The sequence below is a fragment of the Xylocopa sonorina genome, chromosome 7 (assembly GCF_050948175.1).
Source record: "Xylocopa sonorina isolate GNS202 chromosome 7, iyXylSono1_principal, whole genome shotgun sequence".
NCBI lineage: Eukaryota > Metazoa > Arthropoda > Insecta > Hymenoptera > Apidae > Xylocopa > Xylocopa sonorina.
The window spans coordinates 8,889,956-8,911,101 of record NC_135199.1 but is presented as its reverse complement, the minus strand read 5'-3'; the positions used below and the strand labels follow the sequence as shown (position 1 = coordinate 8,911,101).

General features: G+C 29.5%; 7 protein-coding genes and 1 non-coding gene across 10 annotated transcripts; 3 read left to right on the top strand and 5 right to left on the bottom strand.

The window, feature by feature from the left end:
- Positions 1 to 2,868: 2,868 nt before the first annotated feature.
- Positions 2,869 to 6,319, bottom strand: LOC143425192 (LMBR1 domain-containing protein 2 homolog). The gene is made up of 10 exons (XM_076897811.1): positions 6,146 to 6,319; positions 5,591 to 5,925; positions 5,273 to 5,483; positions 5,036 to 5,212; positions 4,776 to 4,953; positions 4,519 to 4,700; positions 4,204 to 4,443; positions 3,926 to 4,127; positions 3,518 to 3,637; positions 2,869 to 3,390 (listed from the first exon to the last, which is right to left on the bottom strand). The coding sequence occupies exons 1-10, from the start codon at positions 6,317 to 6,319 to the stop codon at positions 3,146 to 3,148; spliced, it is 2,064 nt and encodes a 687-aa protein (XP_076753926.1). The 3' UTR covers positions 2,869 to 3,145.
- An 80-nt stretch (positions 6,320 to 6,399) lies between these two features.
- Bbip1 (BBSome interacting protein 1) lies at positions 6,400 to 7,185 on the bottom strand. 2 transcript variants are annotated; one of them, XM_076897812.1, is made up of 2 exons: positions 6,924 to 7,185; positions 6,400 to 6,623 (listed from the first exon to the last, which is right to left on the bottom strand). In XM_076897812.1, exons 1-2 carry the CDS (start codon positions 6,949 to 6,951, stop codon positions 6,400 to 6,402), a joined length of 252 nt encoding a protein of 83 aa, XP_076753927.1. In that variant the 5' UTR covers positions 6,952 to 7,185. The 2 variants fall into 2 exon arrangements, with proteins under 2 accessions (XP_076753927.1, XP_076753928.1); XM_076897813.1 differs by having other exon boundaries at positions 6,962 to 7,173.
- Positions 7,186 to 7,973: 788 nt separating this feature from the next.
- Positions 7,974 to 10,746, top strand: LOC143425700 (putative helicase mov-10-B.1). Its single transcript, XM_076898701.1, has 10 exons — positions 7,974 to 8,017; positions 8,094 to 8,546; positions 8,637 to 8,804; positions 8,877 to 9,033; positions 9,152 to 9,288; positions 9,350 to 9,472; positions 9,554 to 9,765; positions 9,844 to 10,120; positions 10,193 to 10,487; positions 10,594 to 10,746. Exons 1-10 carry the CDS (start codon positions 7,974 to 7,976, stop codon positions 10,744 to 10,746), a joined length of 2,019 nt encoding a protein of 672 aa, XP_076754816.1.
- A 362-nt stretch (positions 10,747 to 11,108) lies between these two features.
- On the bottom strand, positions 11,109 to 13,070 carry Pig-u (phosphatidylinositol glycan anchor biosynthesis class U). Its single transcript, XM_076898084.1, has 4 exons — positions 12,660 to 13,070; positions 12,293 to 12,495; positions 11,489 to 12,203; positions 11,109 to 11,405 (listed from the first exon to the last, which is right to left on the bottom strand). The coding sequence occupies exons 1-4, from the start codon at positions 12,787 to 12,789 to the stop codon at positions 11,152 to 11,154; spliced, it is 1,302 nt and encodes a 433-aa protein (XP_076754199.1). The 5' UTR covers positions 12,790 to 13,070; the 3' UTR covers positions 11,109 to 11,151.
- A 295-nt stretch (positions 13,071 to 13,365) lies between these two features.
- LOC143425736 (U6 spliceosomal RNA) lies at positions 13,366 to 13,472 on the bottom strand. Its single transcript, XR_013102067.1, has one exon. It is a non-coding gene; the product is annotated as a U6 spliceosomal RNA (small nuclear RNA).
- A 423-nt stretch (positions 13,473 to 13,895) lies between these two features.
- LOC143425302 (uncharacterized) lies at positions 13,896 to 14,524 on the top strand. 2 transcript variants are annotated; one of them, XR_013102022.1, is made up of 3 exons: positions 13,896 to 14,050; positions 14,132 to 14,239; positions 14,406 to 14,524. XR_013102022.1 is itself a non-coding variant. In XM_076897998.1 (2 exons), exons 1-2 carry the CDS (start codon positions 13,936 to 13,938, stop codon positions 14,179 to 14,181), a joined length of 165 nt encoding a protein of 54 aa, XP_076754113.1. In that variant the 5' UTR covers positions 13,896 to 13,935; the 3' UTR covers positions 14,182 to 14,365. The 2 variants fall into 2 exon arrangements, 1 of the variants encoding a protein (XP_076754113.1); XM_076897998.1 differs by lacking the exon at positions 14,406 to 14,524 and having other exon boundaries at positions 14,132 to 14,365.
- Positions 14,234 to 16,442, bottom strand: LOC143425301 (WD repeat domain phosphoinositide-interacting protein 4). Its single transcript, XM_076897997.1, has 7 exons — positions 16,224 to 16,442; positions 15,638 to 15,905; positions 15,317 to 15,557; positions 15,092 to 15,240; positions 14,876 to 14,977; positions 14,690 to 14,808; positions 14,234 to 14,604 (listed from the first exon to the last, which is right to left on the bottom strand). Exons 1-7 carry the CDS (start codon positions 16,270 to 16,272, stop codon positions 14,495 to 14,497), a joined length of 1,038 nt encoding a protein of 345 aa, XP_076754112.1. The 5' UTR covers positions 16,273 to 16,442; the 3' UTR covers positions 14,234 to 14,494.
- Positions 16,443 to 16,833: 391 nt separating this feature from the next.
- Positions 16,834 to 20,837, top strand: LOC143425167 (vesicle-fusing ATPase 1). Its single transcript, XM_076897727.1, has 10 exons — positions 16,834 to 16,930; positions 17,157 to 17,245; positions 17,582 to 17,806; positions 17,878 to 18,505; positions 18,611 to 18,835; positions 18,912 to 19,211; positions 19,292 to 19,582; positions 19,660 to 19,844; positions 19,929 to 20,087; positions 20,183 to 20,837. The coding sequence occupies exons 1-10, from the start codon at positions 16,919 to 16,921 to the stop codon at positions 20,298 to 20,300; spliced, it is 2,232 nt and encodes a 743-aa protein (XP_076753842.1). The 5' UTR covers positions 16,834 to 16,918; the 3' UTR covers positions 20,301 to 20,837.
- The last annotated feature ends 309 nt before the right edge of the window (positions 20,838 to 21,146 follow it).

Genomic DNA, 21,146 nt, shown 5'->3' with positions numbered 1-21,146 from the left:
ACGTCTAAAACATTTGAGCAAACCTCCGAGTAAATTTACAACTAGTGTGACCGATCAAACTGATACACTAACAAAACAAAACATAGGAGAAGATACAGTTACAAAATACTTATCAAAAGCAGATCATGTCTACGAGGAAGTCAATGCTCATGAATGCGATATTATGGATTACTATGAAAAATATAGCCCTACTACGGCAAAGACGTTGATAAATACACTTTTTCTTCCTCGACATAAAATTTGCAAACAATGCGCTAAATTACAAGTAGTCCAAGGCAGTCCAGTATATTCTGATCAATTAATCTATGCAAAGAAACCACTGTACGCAAGGGAAGTTCATTTGCTTCAACAAAATGATACTTTACAGTTCAAGTATTGTTCAAAAGATGGTAAATGCGATAATTCATTATATTCGCAATATGACAATGTTCAGCATTGCTTGTTAATTCATAATTACCTAAAATCAAATGCTGGTAGCATATTTTATTATTATGGCCCACCGCGAGATATTTTTGACTTAAAAACAACATTAAAACCAAATATTATTCTCATAAATAATGGTATTTCGAAGGAAGTAGCAAATACGGAATTATATCATCGCTATGTAAGTAATTTTGATACAAGAATATCGAAAAATGGCGTTACACCTACAGCATTTCACGTAAATCATGATAACATTTTAAGCTCTATAAAACATTTTGGATACGGTACCGATTTGCAGAACTGGATAAATTATCGTAACGATGTATGTAGCCTTAAACAAGATGACGCAATTGATTATCGTGCGAACAGGTCTAGTTTATTATTGTTGGAACCTCTATTGTTAATGCCAGAATTAGGAAGTTCTAGGTATAGACACGGAAAAAATCGTATCTCACAATCAGAGCACGTGAAAATAGTAAAAATAGTGATTGCCTACACTCTTTCTTTCTTTATTCTAGCATCGATAACATTTTATATAGTTTACTTTACTTGATGAAATATAATATCATCGTAGATATCGATGAAAAGCATAATACTCATTTGCAAACCAGAATTATGAAATTAAGAATACTATGAATTTATTCTTTTATGCTTTATACAGAATACATATTTTGGGTCTAAAGAATTTTACTTACCTTAGAAAGATTTATATAAAAACCCTTAAAAGGTATCAAACTCATTGTTTCAGATTTTCTATTAAATGTATACCAATCTTATGTAATTTCATTGTGTATTTTTCGCATAATACTTTTGTATCCCAAATTCAATGTATGGTCTATCGTTTTATTCATTAATTGTTTATGTTGTTCATTACAATTATTGCACTAACTTATTGAGATTTGTTAATATTTTTTTCTTTTAAATTTATTGATCTTTTACCGCTTTTATGTAAGTATATAGATTATGTACGCATTGTTTTAAAGAATTATGTTCGTAGAAAGCATAACAGCATCAAATTGTACAAAAAAATTATTACAATTAATCCAAAATAACAATTTCAATCTGTTAGAGATATGTGCATGAGTGACTATAAAATGGTATAAATTGCGATTATCGAACATAAAAAAAACTTATCCATATTTGTTATTTCTTATTAATGCATTATATATTTATTAGCGGATACTATTACTATTGCACGTATAATTTTAGACACACAATATTTTCTTAAATATTTTCAATAAAATTGATATACATATTTCATTTTGCATAACAGAGGAAACGTTATCTTTTTCCTTTTTTAATTTCTATGCACTACCTTTTCCATCCATTTTACAGTACAAAATAAATTGTCCTTTAACAATATATACATACATATAATTTATAATGATAAATAAACTTCATTCGAAATTATTAGATTATGTAATATAAACACATCTGTTATTTACAAGTTTAATAATCTTTTGCAAAAATGAATAAAATCCAATTTCAACTTGAAACAGTTAAAATGTATAGAAATCGAATCCGTATATAAGATTCATTAAAACTACATCGAAAATTCTTTCTTAAAAGAATAATCAACATTGCTGCATAACATAAGTAGAATTACATAGTGTAATTCAAAAGTGTTATTTACAAAATTCTGAAGGATTTCGAATGTCCCAGATCCGTACATGTGTCTTTCTGCCCTCTTGAAATGAGGGGGAAAGACAAGGGACACACTGATGGATAATTTACATTATTTTCGCAAATGTCAACAGTACCCACCCCCTTGCCAAATGAAAGTGACCTTCAAATACCAACATTTACAAAAAAACTATTTTCGTCAACGGATGAACCCCTTTGTACTGTGCAATTTTGGATCAGCAAAAATTTCTGTGAAACTTATAATTTCGAAGATATTTGAGGTGCTAATTGTTAATGCCCCACTCTGCATAAATTGCATCTTATTAATGTGCAATACAAAAGCAAACTTAAAAATTGAAAATAATTCCCTTTTTACTTTGGTTTATTCTTTTATTTTTTATATGTTTCGCATTATTTATACGTATGTTATTTCTACAAACAGAGATGATAAAAAGTCGGAACAAGGGATCAAAATTTACGCATTTATTTAGAGTTCTCTTAATTGATCGAACTTCTATGAACTATGTGCGTTATTTTTATTTTATCCTCTACATTATTATTTTAAATTTGCTTAAATATGCTATGCATATACATTGTTAAAAATATATCAAATACTGTATGAAATTCATACATTATATTAGTGAAGCTACAATATTCTTATTACTTTATTAATATTACGTCAATTGTAAAATTTTTTTGAAATTTAAATCTCAACAACAGAACAATACTCACAGATCAATACTCCTTAAAAGAAGGATTGAATTATTAAGTGTAGAACATTTTTTTTATTTATTTGTTCATTAAAAATTGAATAACAAGCGATAAAAGCACATAAAATAAATCTTTTATTCATATTAATAGTGTTTACTCAATTCTATTTTAGCTGATACTATATTATTTGTAACTTAATTGCAGTTGTTATCTATGGAAACTAGAATTTTATTGTGTTCATAATTCCAACTCCAAAGTTTAAAAGATTGATATCATGTTATCAAGACTGTATATCAAGAGTAGATAGTTCGAATATTCTTTTTAATATAATTGTATGTATTTCTCATAATTTATTATTATGCGAAACCCAAATGCTATTAGATTCTACTTAAATGTCGTCGAACAGCCCTCTCGGTGGAGGTCCAACGCGATTAGTGTTCGTGATAAATGCTCTTGCATTGTCTATACGTTCTTCATAAAAATCATCCGCTTGGTAGTCTCTGTCGTAACTACTATTTGCACCGTAACCATCAACACCAGATGTCATTCCAATATAATATTCTGCTGGATCAAAATCGCGCAATAATCCAGCTCTAGCAGATTCTACCGACTCGTCTCGTTTCAATGGTCGCACTATAATTTCGTTAAGTTAGGATGGAAAAAATTTGTTTATTTTAAGGCTTCGAGTAGCATAAAATTATAAGTTTTACAACAAAACATTATCATTTATTTCTTTTTTAAACAAATCGCATGTAAATACCTGTATCAGTACTTTGCCGTGATGTTCTGTAACGAGATGAACCAGCGGTACTGCTAAATCTTTCTTGAAGTTCACGTCTTCTACATATTGAGTCTTCCGCTCTTTGCCGTTTGCGTCTCTCTATATGTGACAAAATAAGCAGTTACATAAAAATAATACATTATTTAGACTTTATAGTTTAATATTAAAGGTACCACGTCTATCAAGAATGACGAATTTCACATTTCTTTTTTGCTATTCTTATTGAAAATTCATATTTATATTTAAAAGAAGAAAATAAATATATACATTAATCTATTATTTACTCGCCGTTATAATTTATATCACCAATATGTAGTCACATATACATTCAAAGGCAATGACACTGATATTAATTATGATGGTCGTATAATTATATAATCATTTTACCTCGTTTTATTAACTCTTGACCTTCTTCAACAAGATCTGTTGTAAATTCATCATCGTCGAGAAATTGTTGGAAACCTAACATAGAAAGCAGTCTACTTCCTAGGCTAAAATAAGTTGCTAGACAAAATGCTAGAATAGCCATTGGAAAATACACATTAAATCCATCAGATGTGATGGAAATAACATCCATATGTCCCATTACCTAAATAAGCATGCATTAAAAAATGAGAAATTTTTGTTACAAAAATCTAGCAATTATTCATTATTTGTTCATTTACCTGAGTGTAATGAGTTTCCAAAATATGAGTTTTTATAATATGTGAATCCATGTGTATAAGACCCAGAAAATTTAAACACATAGGTGGTGTTAGACGGCACAACATCATGCCACTGAATATTAAACTATATTCATTAGTTTGATGATGTGGTGCCAAATAATATAAATTCAATACCCGAATTTTTAAAACAGTTGAATAAGCACAATAGCAAAGGTACGCAATTATTAGCATTGATAGTACCTAAAACAAATACTTCAATTTTTGAAACAGAAACTTCATTTATTAATATCAAATACACTTATTACACGTTCTTACCTCAATTGTAAAATAATCGTAATTGTCTTTAGCTAAGTTCAAGAATCGAGCGAATAACGATAGCACTGGTTCCTTATTAAAAAATGTTACTTCTGACCATACTACAGCCGCCGAAAGGCAACCTGCACAAACAGCTGCGACTTTTTGTACATAACTCTTTATGACACATTTCCAATACCATTCTGAAAAATTTCAGGAAACTTATAAAAATAAATAACAGATTCACATATTAGCAAGCATTATTACTGAATACTAACCAAAAATTGGATTGTAGACTACGCGAAGTGGAAAAGAACGACGCTTAGGAAAAGTCGGCTTGAACCTCCTATCATCACTTGCTTGATTCTTTGCTATATCTTCCAAATTAATTATTTTATCAACCAAAATACCCCATTGAGTTTCTATACGTTGTAAAGTTTGCAATGCTTTTATCGTCTAATGAAAAAACGAAAGTCAGTTACTGCTCTGCATGTACTTATCTATTAAATACATATAATATTTTTAATTGATAACAAACTTGTCTGTGCAAACGAATTAAAGCTTTTTCGGAAGGCGTATCTGTTGGTGTGTCGTCTGGTAACTGCCTTCTGTTCATCCTGTCTTTTAATTCTGCAGGAATTTTTTGGAAAATCGTTTCTAAATTGCAGTGAAAAGGGTGTCCCGGTCCAATCGATACTGTAGCAGCTTGTAAAGACTAAAAGAATAAAATAAACACGTGGTAAACACTATTAAATATAACGTAAATTTTACTTACTTCAAGTATATCATCTACTGTCTCCTCTGCTTCACATTTATCTAAACTTAATTTAGCAACCTTAAAATAGCTATAATTCAAAGTATATCCAGGTTTACTAGCATTCCATAGTCCACGTGGTACTTCTACAAGTGCATATCCAAGGAGTAGTACCAGCAAAAACAAACCCCATGTGTTTGATGCAGATGATGCTATAGCTTTCAACTTTTGACTAAAATACATATATACATACATTTGAATGTTTAATGTATTCTTAAAACATTTATTATATTAACTGTGCTTACTCATTTTACTAAACTGTATCTATATGATGCTTACCCATCAAGGTCAAAACCAGGCTTTAATGCTATGTATATTAAAAGGATACCGCATATGAACAAATAACTTCCATAATATATAGCATTATCTATTAAAGCAGATTTTAGTTTTCCTTGAACAGTAAAATCTCCTGCTTTTATATAAGACTGCATGAGTGGCAAAATCAACCATGTTAAGCATTGTGAGGTCCAATATACGATTCTCCACAAATTTGGAAATATATGCTCTGGCACATTAGGCCAAGGTTCCTTGCAAGTGTGAAATGGAATTGTTGTTGTTGTACCATCAGAATTTACATTGATATGATTTCGTTCAACACACTGTCTGTACACAGTCTGTAAGAAGATAATATTAATTTACAATTAATCCATAACATATCGATATTACTAGACTAGTACCACCGAAACATGGTGCAAAATGAACTGAAGCTATAGATAATTTTCTTTGTAAGCTATAATGTACAAATTTTTAAATCAGTACTTATATAATGGAAAGGATAAATCTATACACCATCTTTCAGTGAGCCAAGGATAATGTCAACAAATGTTCACTTACAGATGAAACATCTAAAGGTAATATAAATATAATCAGCAACGAAAAATACCATGCTATGAGCACAGAGATTGTAACGATAATATGGTGTCGAAAAATATTCCCATATTTATATAACAAAGTAGCAGCAAGACAAAACGCTACCACAATCTCTGTCAAGAATATTCCGAGAACCATGTTCGTATATTTATAGTGTTACTTCACCATAACTTTAAAATTATTTTCACATACTTTGTTTTCTTCAGTTCTTATATAGTCTATTCATTATCATTTAATCCAATATGTTCTACAGCTTCTCTGATCTTTGACTCTGCATCTTTTTGCATTTTCTCTAACTTTTCTAAGGTGATAGATTTCAACGGAATTAATTTTGGTTTACAAAGTATATAATCCAAATTTTCTTCCCGATATAATAAGCCTTGCCTCGGAAGAATTATGTCAATCTTTTCCGCAGAATTATCTATCAACTCTGACATTTTTGCTGAAATAAAACAATCTATGAACTAAGTTTTAAATAGATAGACATAATGTAGAATTTATCTATGATATCTCTTTTGTATCTTGAAACTCAATTTATATAAGGTTAAATAGAAAATACACAAGTGAACTGTTTAAGGTTCAGTGTATCATTTTAGAAATCGATTAACAACATAACAAAGCATACAAAAATTTCAAATACTTTTAAAGGAAAAATATTAAAATGTAAGAATACAAAGATTAATAGAAAGCTGTTTGTAAATTGCAATTTTGTCTGTCTTCGGTAACTATTAATGCCGTTTACATTTTACATTGTCTACGCGTACATACATAGTAACATACTTTTGTCAATGAAAAATGTGTAATGTGTCCATTTCTTTTCTACGGTAAAATCATTAGACGTACATTGTACGATACAGTAAAAAGTATCGACGTCACATGCACACCATTAAATTATCATTTGTGAATAATACGACACATTATGTTCAACACTACGTATGCAACATATACGCAATAGCATATACAACAGTATATTCAACCAACGAATATAATATGTATCTAGTAAACCAGTGTTGTCCAGACGTTAGATAACAAAAGAACGGGTTTCCCCATTTTGGCATCATCGATAATGAAACACGATCTAGGTAATCTATAGTCGTAAGTGCACAAAATTCGAAATACGATTGGTTGTTTTCAGAGTTAAATATAAGAATATAACAGACGTTTTTATGAAATAAATGGAAGGCTAAAATGTACAAAAAGTACTTTAGTTTTAATATACATCGGAATTATAGACAATAGAAAAGAAAAAAATGTAATATCTTAACTATACAAGCAGTGTCAATACTCTAAAAAAACTATACTTATAATGTGAAACAATGTGTATATATATATATATATGCCTTATCTATATCATACTATACATATAACTTCGTAATAGTATATGTAGTATGATATAGTTGTTTGTAAGAATTTTTTCTTTCTTATCAATAATGTGATATTATAGGATGGTAAAACTGTCAAGATTTCTCTTTGTATAAATGGGGAAAAACCCCATTCTAAAGGTATACAGGTACTTAGTAATATCACAGTATATATGCTGTGGTATTACTAAGTACTGAATAGATTGAAAGAATACTTTGTACCTGAGAGAAGTAATTATTTGTACGTTACGGGTATAAAATTTATTTAACTGCATTATATAGAGGACAGTAAAGAAAGTTAATGTAAGTAAAGGTAAAATTATTTTATTCTTATATCTTAACTATTTTAATCTTATATGTTTTGATTTCAATGGTTTTCCTTTGTACACTCAAGACAAGCAGAGTATTACTATTTCAATAGTTTTTTCAATATGGTAAATAATGAAGACACAAGATCTTTTGGCGACAAAAGCATGTAAGCATTTAAAATTGCGTGACGAATAACTGTATTTTATAAAATGAGTAAACTTAAATATTTTGTTTAATTTTAGACGTTGCAGAAATTTTGAAATGTGCGAGTATAAAAAATTACCAAATTATGAGACACCTCTTGAATTAAAGGAAGTTTTGAAAAACTATCGCACAAGATTTGCATTTACTGGACTGTGTAAAAGCTATGCGGACATCATTGAAAGCCTTCCAAAAATAAAAAGAATAGAATCTAAGGATTATTTGGTACTATTTAAAATTTTATTATTTCTAGAAGATTATTCCATTCAATTGTTAGCTGCAAAACATAATTTAGTGGGTGTTAACATTACACGTGCTGCTGACACATTTGTAGTCATAGTACCAACTTTAGATAAAGATGATTCAATTATTAAAGTTGGTAACGAAGTACGACTTAATTATGCTGCAAAAAATAATTCTGGGAAAAAACCAGAAATTTATTGTAAAATAACGATGATTGAAAAACAAAAAGTATATTTATTCCCACGTAAGAAGTAAGTACATTTAACCTGATGTATAAGATTAAAAGTACAACTTAGTATATTATGCAAGTAATAATAATCATCCACCTCGAAAATTTGCAGACCTTTTTTAACTAAATTTGATAGTAATGATAAAGTTGACGTTAATTTTCTTGCTACAAACTGGTCATTAAAATGTTGTCATTATGTTCTACACATTATGTTTAAGCACAATTTGGTCGATTTAATATATCCAAAAATTGACACAAGTCTTCATACTTTACCAAAGAGGTAAGTTTATTCTGATACAAACTATTCTTTCCATTTATTACAGATTTTCAATCAAATTTTACTATGAAATAGTGATTTAGATTGGACTCATAAAAGTGTGGCAGAAAATCCAGAACAGAAGACAGCAGTGTATAACATATTAAATAATGCAGCATATCCTGCTCCTTACATTATATTTGGTCCTCCTGGCACCGGGAAGACAACAACATTAATTGAAACTATTTGTCAGGTGTAAAATTCAATCTACAGTAATCTAAAAGTCAATCTAATCTAATCTAATCCATAATAGTATAATTTAAAATAAACATTCCTCTTTATCATCTTTCAAAAACTTAATTATTTTGTAGATTAGGAAACAATACGTGTCCAAGAGTATTTTAGTATGTGCAACCTCGAATGCAGCAGTAGATGAAATTGCAAAGAGATTACTACCCTTCCTTTCTCATAAAGATATATTTCGGATGTATGCAGCATCAAAACATGAGTAAGCTATTCTTATGAATAATCATTATTTTATTGTTAGTACTTTTGATTTAAATTCATAGGGAGAGCATAGACAAAGAAATTAAACCTAATTCAAATTTTGTTGATGAAGAGGTCATTTTCTTGCCAAAAGAAATATTTATTAGAAAAAAGATTGTTATTACAACGTTAACAACATGTATAAGGTATGTTTTTTCGTTTATCATTATAGTTCTTTTGCATTAGTAATCACAATTTCGATGATATTTATAATTCGCTAACTGCAGATTAGTAATGCTTAATTTACGAAGTGACCACTTTTCATACATATTCATTGATGAAGCTAGCCAAAGTACAGAACTAGAATCATTGATACCACTTACAATCACGAGTTCGGAAAACAAAATTGGAGGAATGTTGCATGCTCAAATTGTTATTGCTGGCGATCCTCATCAACTTGGTCCTATAGTTAGACATAGAGAAATTGAACACTTACTTGGTAATTGTAATATTTTGCTATTAAAATTAAACTTATTCCTAAAATACTAATATACATGGCGTTAAATTGTATTTTTAGGAAAGTCCTTATTGGAAAGATTAATGGAATGTGGACCATATAAAAAAGTAAATAATAAATATAACTCACGTTATATAACGAAATTACTTCGTAATTACCGCAATAAATGGCAAATTTTGTATACATCCAATAAATTATTTTATGATAATGAACTGTTATATTGCAAGGATTCAAATAAGGGTCATATAACTTCAGGGTGTGAACTATTATCAAATAGAACGTTTCCTATTATATTTTTTGATGTTAAAGGTGACGAAATAAAAGCACCAAATATGAGGTAATTGTAATTTTTTTATATTACGTAAGTTTATTAAAAATATAACATAAATTAAATGTATCTCTTTTTCAGTGTTTATAATATAAATGAAGTCATATTTATTACAAAATTGATAAGGATATTGATGAGTTCTGAAATTGATAAACGTAAAATACAGCATTATGATGTTGGCGTAGTAACGCCATTTATACAACAGAAAATTATGATTGAAAAAAGCTTATATGAACATAACTTGGGTAAAATAACTGTAGGAACAGTAGATACATTTCAAGGACAAGAAAGGGAAATTATAATTGTATCTACAGTACGTTCACGAGTTTTCAAACGTAATGATAAAGAAGATATTGGCTTCTTATCCAAACCAAAGGTATGATACTATGAATGTATGAGATGTCTAATTGATTTACTTGTGTTCAAACGAGAATATTGTAAGAATTACAACAAAATGTAACAAATTTTTATATTTTTTTCAGAGATTTAATGTCGCCGTAACGAGAGCGAAAAATTTATTAATAATAGTAGGGAACCAATCTGTTCTTTGTAAAGATAAATGTTGGGAAACTTTATTGAAATACTGTGAGGAAAATAATGCATGTAATAATGAGATAGAATTAGATAGAAATTAAATAGAATTGGATAGAAAGAAATAGATCGAATTTTCGATATAAAATAAACAAATTGTTAGTTGTTAAAACAGTTACGATATCTTTCTATGAGAGGAATAGGTCGTTAATTGTATTATAAAAAGTTCTTTACATATTTTTACATTTAACAATTTTGATACCAAAAATGAAACACTCAATAAAATAAAAATAAAAATGTTTACTTTCTTTTGTAATGCCATTACCAATTTATTCTTTAAAAATTTATTTTACTTGAAGATTACGAAAATGATATATTATGGTTTATGGTTAACAGTCATTAAATTTTTATTTAAAATTGGTTATTTTATGGACACATTTAAGAATAATTTTTTTAACTTTCAAACTGTTGTTCATAGTTTTTAATGCCAAACGTTATAATGTATAAGTTTATTCTAGAAGGAGCTTTGCCGTACTTCCACTGACATCCTTATTAATACCGTGACGTACAACAAATTCGTATTTTACGCTCGCAAAAAGAATATCAGTAAGTAAAAAGATTTGTGCAATAGCAAATGCTAATGTGACTCCAAAGTAGAAGTTCGCATTAGCCGATCTGGAATACATCCATTGATACCACACAGTAGGTGCAAAGATTGTACAAAATAGCATAAAACAGCCTACAATGAATCCTTGTTGTGTATCTGCAAAAGAGTGTAAAACTTATACAACATTAATGCATTTTATATTTGATAAATAAATAAAATAGTTGATTTATACAACTTACATTGGAATAAATGCCTCCATAGCGGCAAAAGAGATATGTAAAACCCAACATCTCCTATACAAGGGTAAGACTTAAATATAGCGGCAATTGCTAGGTAAGAAAATGCTAATAGCATTGGGTCATGTCGCAACCTTAATGCTAATGGTACTATATATAATAAACCGACATTTATTTGAAAAGAAGCAATGAAAAGCCATCTAAAATGTTCAAATACTTCTGTAAAAAAGTACCAGTAAAGTCCCACATTTGGACGTAAATCAGGAACTGTTAGAATAAAGCCAAATGTGCTCCAAATAAATGACCAACTTCCCATTATGTAATAAGAAATGCAAAATAGTGTCATTAATATGCTTGCAAACACCATGATGAAAATCGTAATATTCCTTTTTCGATTTAAACTATCAGAGCGTGCAATGTAGATCATTGTTGGTACTATAAGTGAAATAGGATAGAGTCCTTGCAATGTTAACAATGAGATTGATAAACCACTCCACATTATAGAAACTTTTGTCATTGAAACTAATGCTATGGAGTATAACAAATTTGTAAATACTGTTGTTGTAAGTCCGACACAGTTAAGTATTATATATGGATTAAATAAATATCCCACTGAGACATACATCATGGAAGTATATATTGTAGAAGCATCATTGTGGCTTTCCATATTTTCATTATCAGATTTTTTATTTCTTTCCACTTCTAACTTTCTAGATATCTATAAATTGAAATAATTTTGTCACAATTAAATTAAATAATGATTATCTCAATTTTTATTATTAAATTTAAATATAAGATTTAGCTAACCAGTTCGATGGCATAATGTTTCGCTGTAAATCCAAGAAGTAATGCTGTTAATAAGTCAGTGAAGACAAATAAGCAAAATAACACCCACCGTGGTAAATGCAATTGTATGAAATTAAAAACATATAATCCAATAGGCGTTTCATGAAATAAATCTCCTGTATATGGATCGATACCAAAGTTGTACAAGTATACTCCTTCGGTCACTAAAAACAGGTTAAAGACATTGTATTTTGCACTATAATTATTATTTGTAGCGATATAATATTATTGATAATATAAATACATTTTCAGTTTATGTTATATATATGTATTCAATTCATACTATTGCTACATATAAATTAAACAACATGATGACATTTATCCTAACCTCTTTTCCAAGAATTCAAGGCAGTAGAGACTTCCACGCGATCGCTAATAACTTTCTGATATTCAGAGATCATCAACAAAAATCTAATAGTACCGGCTAATATAAAGTTTGATAACCATTGTTTCGTCATCTTTTAATTACACTATAAATCATTCATATATTCGTTGTAAAATCTATTTGCTGTACACAATCGGCATTTAAATGAGTGCACTAAATACGTTTGCTTTATTTGTTTAAGCAGTAATCGTAAATTTTACAATTTGTTACAATATAATCTTTGACAGCAATAACTTTTTCCTTATGATATTGTTAAGAAGAGTGAAACTAATTACACACTTCATTGTCAAAACAAACTAAACCATGACATGTGAGTGACTTTATCTCACTTAACAGGTTGATTTTATCTGTTATAATTCATAATGAAATAATAAGTAGTACATGTAGTGAAGTGTACGAATGTAACGTAAAATCTTTATGATTTTAAGTCAAAGTATAATCTTAATACAACAAATTATTCGACACGATTAAACCGCCTACGTTGACACGCGGTATATATAAATGCTAAATGTTAGCTATATTCGATACGCTTATTTCTCTTTCAGATCAATAAATTAAAAAATATTAATTTGTCCACAATATTCTGTATGAGTACGAATGCAGTTTTCAATTAATGAACCAATCTTTTCATGTAAAATTATACGTAACAAAAAATGTGGAACGCTTCACGATTTTGCGTGTCATCCTTGCGCAGGGGCCATGCTAATCTTCTCTGTATCGTTCCAATTTTAGTATATGTACTGCCGAAGCAAGTACAACCAAAGAACTTGGATTTTTGTATATATACGAACAACTTTATTTTCGACCACTAACGAGAAAGGAACAATTGTTCTTGCCATCTGGTGGTACATTGATGTAACAAAAAATATACTCGTTAGGGGTTCTCAATCCATATTCACGAGCATATGTACGCTCACGGACACGAGATTGAGAATCTCTGCTTCACATGAAGGAACATTAATTCATTAAACATTTTGTAAGAAATTAAAGTGAAACTTCTTCATTTTGCCTGTTTTTTTTTCACATTGTAAAATATTATTAAAAAAGAAGAGTAAGATACTATATTTAAGAACATAACCTGTAAATGTTATAAATATATTTTAGGGAGAGACAGGTTAATTTTGTATATTCTAAATTTATACAATTTATAATTTTGTAATAATTAAAAAATTAATTTTGTCAATACACCTTAATCCTATTCTATTTCGTTTCAGCAAAAATGACTCGTTTAACAGGATGGCGGTATGGGATATTTATTGGATCATTTGTGGGTTTTATAGGAACGTTTTGTTATTTTACAATGATAAGCCCTATGATAGATCCAGAACCATATAGTAAGTATATATAAACAATCTTAATATTAAATGATTATATAATTATACGTTTTCATTATTTTTTAATACAATAACTTTTAGAACTAATTCGAGAATATGTGGCAGAGTCTAAATCTGGGAAACAGGAATAATGAAGAACTAGAAGATGAAACTATCCAAGGAAAACGTAGATCAAAGAAGATATTTCATGTATAAAATTAATTTTTATTGTATTATAGTTGGACTTATGTTTCTAAGATGTTGTGTGTATATAAAATAGACTGAAGAACATTTAGTATATTATGTTAAAAAAATCAATAAGTGTAGTGACTTGTACTTTTTTTACACTAACTAATATCATTATGTTACTGTACAGACATCTGCTGCAAGAAGTTTCTTATTTAAGATGACTAGAAACTCTCCTACAGGCATAACATTTTATAAACATAATATATATAATCCATGTTAAAAATCATCATGATCACAAACATCTAGGAAGACATCAAATGCCTCACGGTTGCAGTTTCCATCGGCAGTGAAAACATATTTATGAAATGTTCCATCCATACAGATGGCTAAAAATAGAATGAGCGTAAAATATGTATAAATATTTCAAGTTAACATAATATTAGATATTCTTTTATTATCTGTACTACATACCTATAACAGAACTCCTTGTACCAAATGCACATATACAAGCACATTCTGGCGGTACTGTGAAAGTAGCCAATGCCCACTGGCTTTCAACATAATTTCCCAAAAATCCCATTTTTGAGAAACTACAAATAAATTAATCATTAAATTTATTCAATGAAATTTGTCAATAAAAATTCAAACTATACATACGTCGACCTGCGATTTAATTGTGTGTCCTTTAATGCAAATATATGTACTGTTCCTTTATCACTGGAAGCACATAGAAATTCCGAATCTCTACTAAATGTAATACTGAAACATAGTATGTTTCATTACATTAAAAATCTATAAAAGCGAAATGCTTCCATTGTAAAATTTATTTATTCTTGTACATAAAAATAACGATAAAAAATTATATTTTGTTACCAATAAAGTGTTGCAGGGTCAGCACCTCTTCTCAATTCCACTAACAAGTGTCTACGTATACTGTCCCATACTCTAACTAAAGTACCCTGCGTTGAAGCAGTTGCTATCATAGTTCCACTACTGTTAACTGCGAGACAAGCCAATGCACCCTAACAGTATTTTTTATAAATATAAAGAAAATACTAAAAATATTATGTGTTAAGATCAACATAAAGAGACATGTACCTGATGTGCTGCCAAAGTTGCAGGAGCACTGGAACTTCCAGCTTCTGTAGCACCAAGGTCAATTAACTGTACACTGCCCTGTTTGTGACCGGGGAAAGCAAGAATCTGTTTTTGCGCTGTAGCTAAAGTGGCAACTTCAATTAGTCCTTTTGGATTATCTTTAGTTTCCAAAGTTAATAATCTTCGCGTTGGCATTGGAAATGAGAAGACATGTATTTCACGTTGAAGTGCCACTATCATTCTGTTGTATAAAATTATTCCTAAGTATATGGAATATATATGATGACTATAAGTAGAAGTCACTTTTAGTAATGAACTTACTTGTCCCTACGTAATCGCACAGCCTTAATAGGACTGGTGAATGTGACTTCCATCACAAATTTCTTAGATAAGTCATCGTAAATAAGTACTGTATTTTCTGCAAACTTTGGTCTTGTACCACCACCTACTATAGCGATAATGTTTGTTCTCCAAAGCATTTCTGCGATAGCTATACTTCCCATTATGTCATTTTCCAAGAGTGCTTTTTCAACTAATGGTTCTACATTATACACTCTAAGACCAGATTCCATGCAGCATGTAAAACATCCTAGAAAAAATTGTAATTTAAAGGTAAATTATCAAACAATGACTAATTCGAAATATTATGTAAAAATATTGATATTAATAATTAAATCGAACATTAATATACAACAATATCGTTACAAACGAAACATTTGTATTTGTGATGTCTCATGTTTTGTTCTTTTGTGTAATATTACATCTCTTTCTTCTAAAATGAATGACCTGTTTTAACCTTTTTAGTTTAGACACAATACAAAAATGAAATTTAGTGCAATAATATTAAATATAAATATATGATAATCGCTAAAGATTAAAGTATAATTGATGTTTAAGCAATTGGTACCTTGATCCTGATTAAATCGTAAACTAAGAATACTTCTTTCGCTAGCCATTTGGGGTTACATTAAATCAAACAAATAAGTATTTTTTTTCTCTTGAATCTTTCCTTAATAACTCCTCTCTGTCTATACTATACTACGTGTTTTTGTTTACATTCTTCTTTCACAATCAGCTGTGATACAATGTTGGTACAGTATTTCATTCGTAATGAGATACACACAACGATGACAAGAGTAAGGCTGATTTTCACTTTTCAGATGAATCACTTCCATACACAAAATAACGGAACTAAAATAATAATAAAATTTTTATTGAATAATAATAATAAGTATTTTTGTGGTATGTATATTGCTCTTTATTGCAGTTTTTCATTTAAGGGGATGATAATAATGAATAACAACTATGTCAACGATGATGGGAAATAAAACGCATGATTACACTCTATCTAGTGATTTTGTTAACCCTACTTTTATCTAAGGACGCTATGAGAACCGATATTCCCACTTATATGAGATTTTCTAGCATACCGTGGATCTAAGTTTGCTTTTCGATGGTGATTTTTTTTGAACAAATAAAATCTCTAGCATGAAACCTTCTATCTTTATATTCCCATCGTTGGCTGCAGTGATTTTCCTAATATCCTGCATTGCAGGTTCCATACCGTATAGGGGCCTGTGTCTACAAAATTCTGTCAGAAAAATGTCAGTAATGGTAAGCTTCGACTGAAAAATTACTTAATATTTTACTTTATTCTTTCTCTTATATATTCTACGCAATAATTACAACAAATATTCAATCGAGAATATGTATAGAAATTCTTTGTTCTATCCCCCTCCTTCTTTCAAGTTTCATCAATACTTGTAACTGTGAAAGTGATACACTTTCGGTAAATATCTTTTGCAATATTGATCGTAAAATTTATTGTTTTTTTCTACAGAGGATGAAAGCAGTAAGGTGTCCTACTGATGAACTCAGTATTACGAATTGTGCAATAATCAATTCAGATGACTTTCCAGATGATGTCAGGTAAAGATGTCATCTCCTGATTAATTCATTGATTTTGGTACCTATAATAAGATTTAAAGCTTAAGTGACTATATGTACCTTCTATACAGAGTATGATAAAACTTTAAACTGATTAGATGGAATTTCAATTTAACTTTTTTTTTTTGCATGCATAAACATTCATAATTATATTAATCTTGCATATATATACAGTATATGATTTATAATTTATAGTTTAAGTAAGTAATTTATTTTAATATGTTAATAATAATCAAAAGAATTCTCAGTTCAATTTGTAATTTCAACAATTCTATTCCTTTTGATAAACGTGAAGTTTAATATTATCTTATCTTTCAGGCATATTGAGGTTACCACTGCGCCAAATCATCATTTCGTATTTACTGTAAAAAGGCATCATGAAGTACCCAGAGGAACAGTCGGATTTAGTTTACCTCAAAGAAAATGGGCTACTCTTTCACTCAATCAAGAAATTGAAGTACGACCTTATCATTTTAATCCTACTTCAAGTACAGAATGTTTGTGCACTATTGTATTGGAAGCTGATTTTTTACAAAAAAAGTCGTACGTACATTATATAAAAATCTAGAAGAAATTAATATTTCTAATTGTACTCACAATGTAATTTATTTTAGGACTACCTTGGAACCATACAACACTGATGAAATGGCCAAGGATTTCTTACTACAATTTTCAGGACAGGCATTCACCGTGGGTCAGCAGTTAGTGTTTCAATTTAAGGACAAGAAAATGCTTGGTCTTGTGGTTAAAAGTTTAGAAGCTGCTGACCTTTCTGCTATAAGTTCTGGACAGAATACAGTACCCAAGAAGACTCAAATGGGACGCTGTTTGGGCGACTCTGTAATACAGTTTGAGAAAGCAGATAATTCAAGTTTAAATCTTGTTGGCAAAGCAAAAGGAAAAATTGTTCGTCAGTCAATTATTAATCCAGACTGGGACTTTCAAAAAATGGGAATTGGTGGATTGGATAAAGAGTTTACCGCAATTTTTCGAAGAGCGTTCGCGTCAAGAGTCTTTCCGCCAGAGGTTGTTACTCAATTGGGTTGTAAACACGTGAAAGGAATTTTACTTTATGGTCCACCAGGTACAGGTAAAACCTTAATGGCACGGCAGATTGGAACGATGTTAAACGCTAGGGAACCTAAAATCGTCAATGGCCCCCAGATTTTGGATAAATATGTTGGAGAAAGTGAAGCTAATATCAGGAGATTATTTGCTGACGCTGAAGAGGAAGAGAAACGAGTAAATATTTTTAATCTTCGTTTATAAATCTGGTAGAAAGATTATAGAAATATACTATTCATTTATAAAAATATTAATATACAATTAATGAATTACAATTTTCAGCTTGGACCAAATAGTGGATTACATATTATTATTTTTGACGAGATTGATGCTATTTGTAAATCTCGAGGTAGCGTCGCCGGAAATACAGGAGTTCATGATACTGTTGTGAATCAGTTGCTCGCAAAAATTGATGGCGTAGAGCAATTAAACAATATTCTTGTTATTGGTATGACTAATAGAAGGGATATGATCGATGAAGCTTTATTACGACCTGGTAGATTAGAGGTACTTATTTAATAATAAATATTAAAAATGATACTTGAAAGATCGCTATTTAAATAAAACTTTTATATGGTCATAGGTACAAATGGAAATTAGTTTACCAGATGAACATGGGAGATTCCAAATTCTTAATATTCATACGTCAAGAATGAGAGACTATAAAAAAATATCAACTGACGTTGATCTAAAAGAATTAGCTGCATTAACGAAGAATTTCAGTGGCGCAGAATTAGAAGGTTTAGTTAGAGCTGCACAAAGTACAGCTATGAATAGATTGATCAAGGCTTCCAGTAAAGTAGAGGTAGATCCGGCTGCAATGGAAAAGCTTATGGTTTCTAGAACTGATTTTCTTCATGCCTTGGAAAATGATGTTAAGCCTGTAAGTAATTTTAAAAAGCAATTCAAACATTATTAACAAAATGCTGTAATGGTTTGAACAATTGTTTAATTTACCCATAGGCATTTGGTACAAGTGCGGAAGCGTTGGATCACCTTCTTATACGAGGAATTATTAATTGGGGCAAACCAGTGGCAGAAATTCTATCCGATGGCAATTTATATATTCAAGAGGCTCGCTGTACTGAAGGTTCTGGTCTTGTTTCGGTCTTATTGGAAGGACCACCAAATAGTGGAAAAACAGCTCTTGCTGCTCAAATAGCAAAAAATTCCGATTTTCCATTCGTCAAAGTATGTACACCAGAAGACATGGTTGGTTTCACAGAATCTGCAAAGTGTCTTTCCATTCGAAAGGTAAATGTGCAATAAATATTTTCAAAAAATCAGTAAAATTAAATATATGTAACATACATTTTTTTTGCTCTCTATAGATATTCGATGATGCATACCGTTCGCAACTTAGTTGCATCTTAGTTGATAATATTGAACGCCTATTAGATTATGGCCCTATTGGTCCACGATATTCCAACTTGACTTTACAAGCGCTGTTAGTTTTACTAACAAAACAGCCACCACGTGGTCGTAAATTGTTAATACTTGGTACTACAAGTCGCAGGTAAACTATAATCTTTTAAGACCTTTTAAGATCATAGTAAAAAGAAGAATTTTGTTAATATATTCAATATATTTTGCTCTATAGACAAGTTTTAGACGACATGGAAATGTTGTCAGCATTTAGCACAATTCTACATGTACCTAACTTGTCAGCTCCTGATCATTTATTAAGCGTTCTAGAGGAAGTAGACCTGTTTACTAAACACGAATTGGCTTCTTTGCATGCCAAACTTCAAGGAAAACGGTATGCTATTATAAATTCATTCACTTTTAATAAATATGTACACATGAATATATCATACATATATATATATATATCTTATATACTGTTTTTTACAGAATATTTATCGGTATCAAGAAATTGTTGGGTTTGATAGATATGGCACGACAGGTGGAACCAAATTATAGAGTTCCAAAATTCCTTTCGAAATTAGAAGAAGAGGGTGGTTTAGAGTAATAAATATTCAAACTTGTATTTATGTAGAAATGAATTAGATGTCGTTTACGGAACAATAATACATGATACGTACGTAATAAACAGATCTGCATTTATATGCATATTAAATTTAAATCAGCTAAAAAAATAGATATAATTGTTATAACAAAAAACATACGTGTCATAGGGATACACGAGAAAAATATTTGAATTATTTATACAGTTGTTACACATGTGCCTCTATTTAAAACTGCATTTTCTGTTGTTTTCTTTAAGAAGCTCTTCCAAACTTGCTGTATTCATAATCTTTTAAATGATATCCGTTTTGTACGCCTCACTGGTAATAATTTATGTCTTAAAGCATTAAGCTAATTTTATATTAATTTAAAAGAGAGAAGTTGTATCACTTACACAAATGTACAGTCAAAATATTAAGAAAAGAGAAAATATATAATAGCTGAAAAGAGAAAAGTTTTGTTAGATGATAATACGATTAAATATTCACAATAAATTATTACATAAAACTTAATAAGTTTAACTTACATTTGACATAATAATTTTACATTTATGTGTATTTGTTATGCTTATATATTAGTGAGATTTATTTATGTAAAATGCACAGTAATGGTTTCTTCAATTTTAATTTATTATTATTATTATTATTATTATTATTATTATTATTATTATTATTACTATTATGCACTAAAGTAAAATAAGTTCATTCTATATTAGTAACACATTTCCTATAATAATTGTTATAAGAAGAAAAAAGCATATAATTATTTATTTATTAGTCAAATTTGTTATATGTATTATAATTATGTATTGTATGTAATGTGTCTACTATATGTAACAGTCTACAATGTA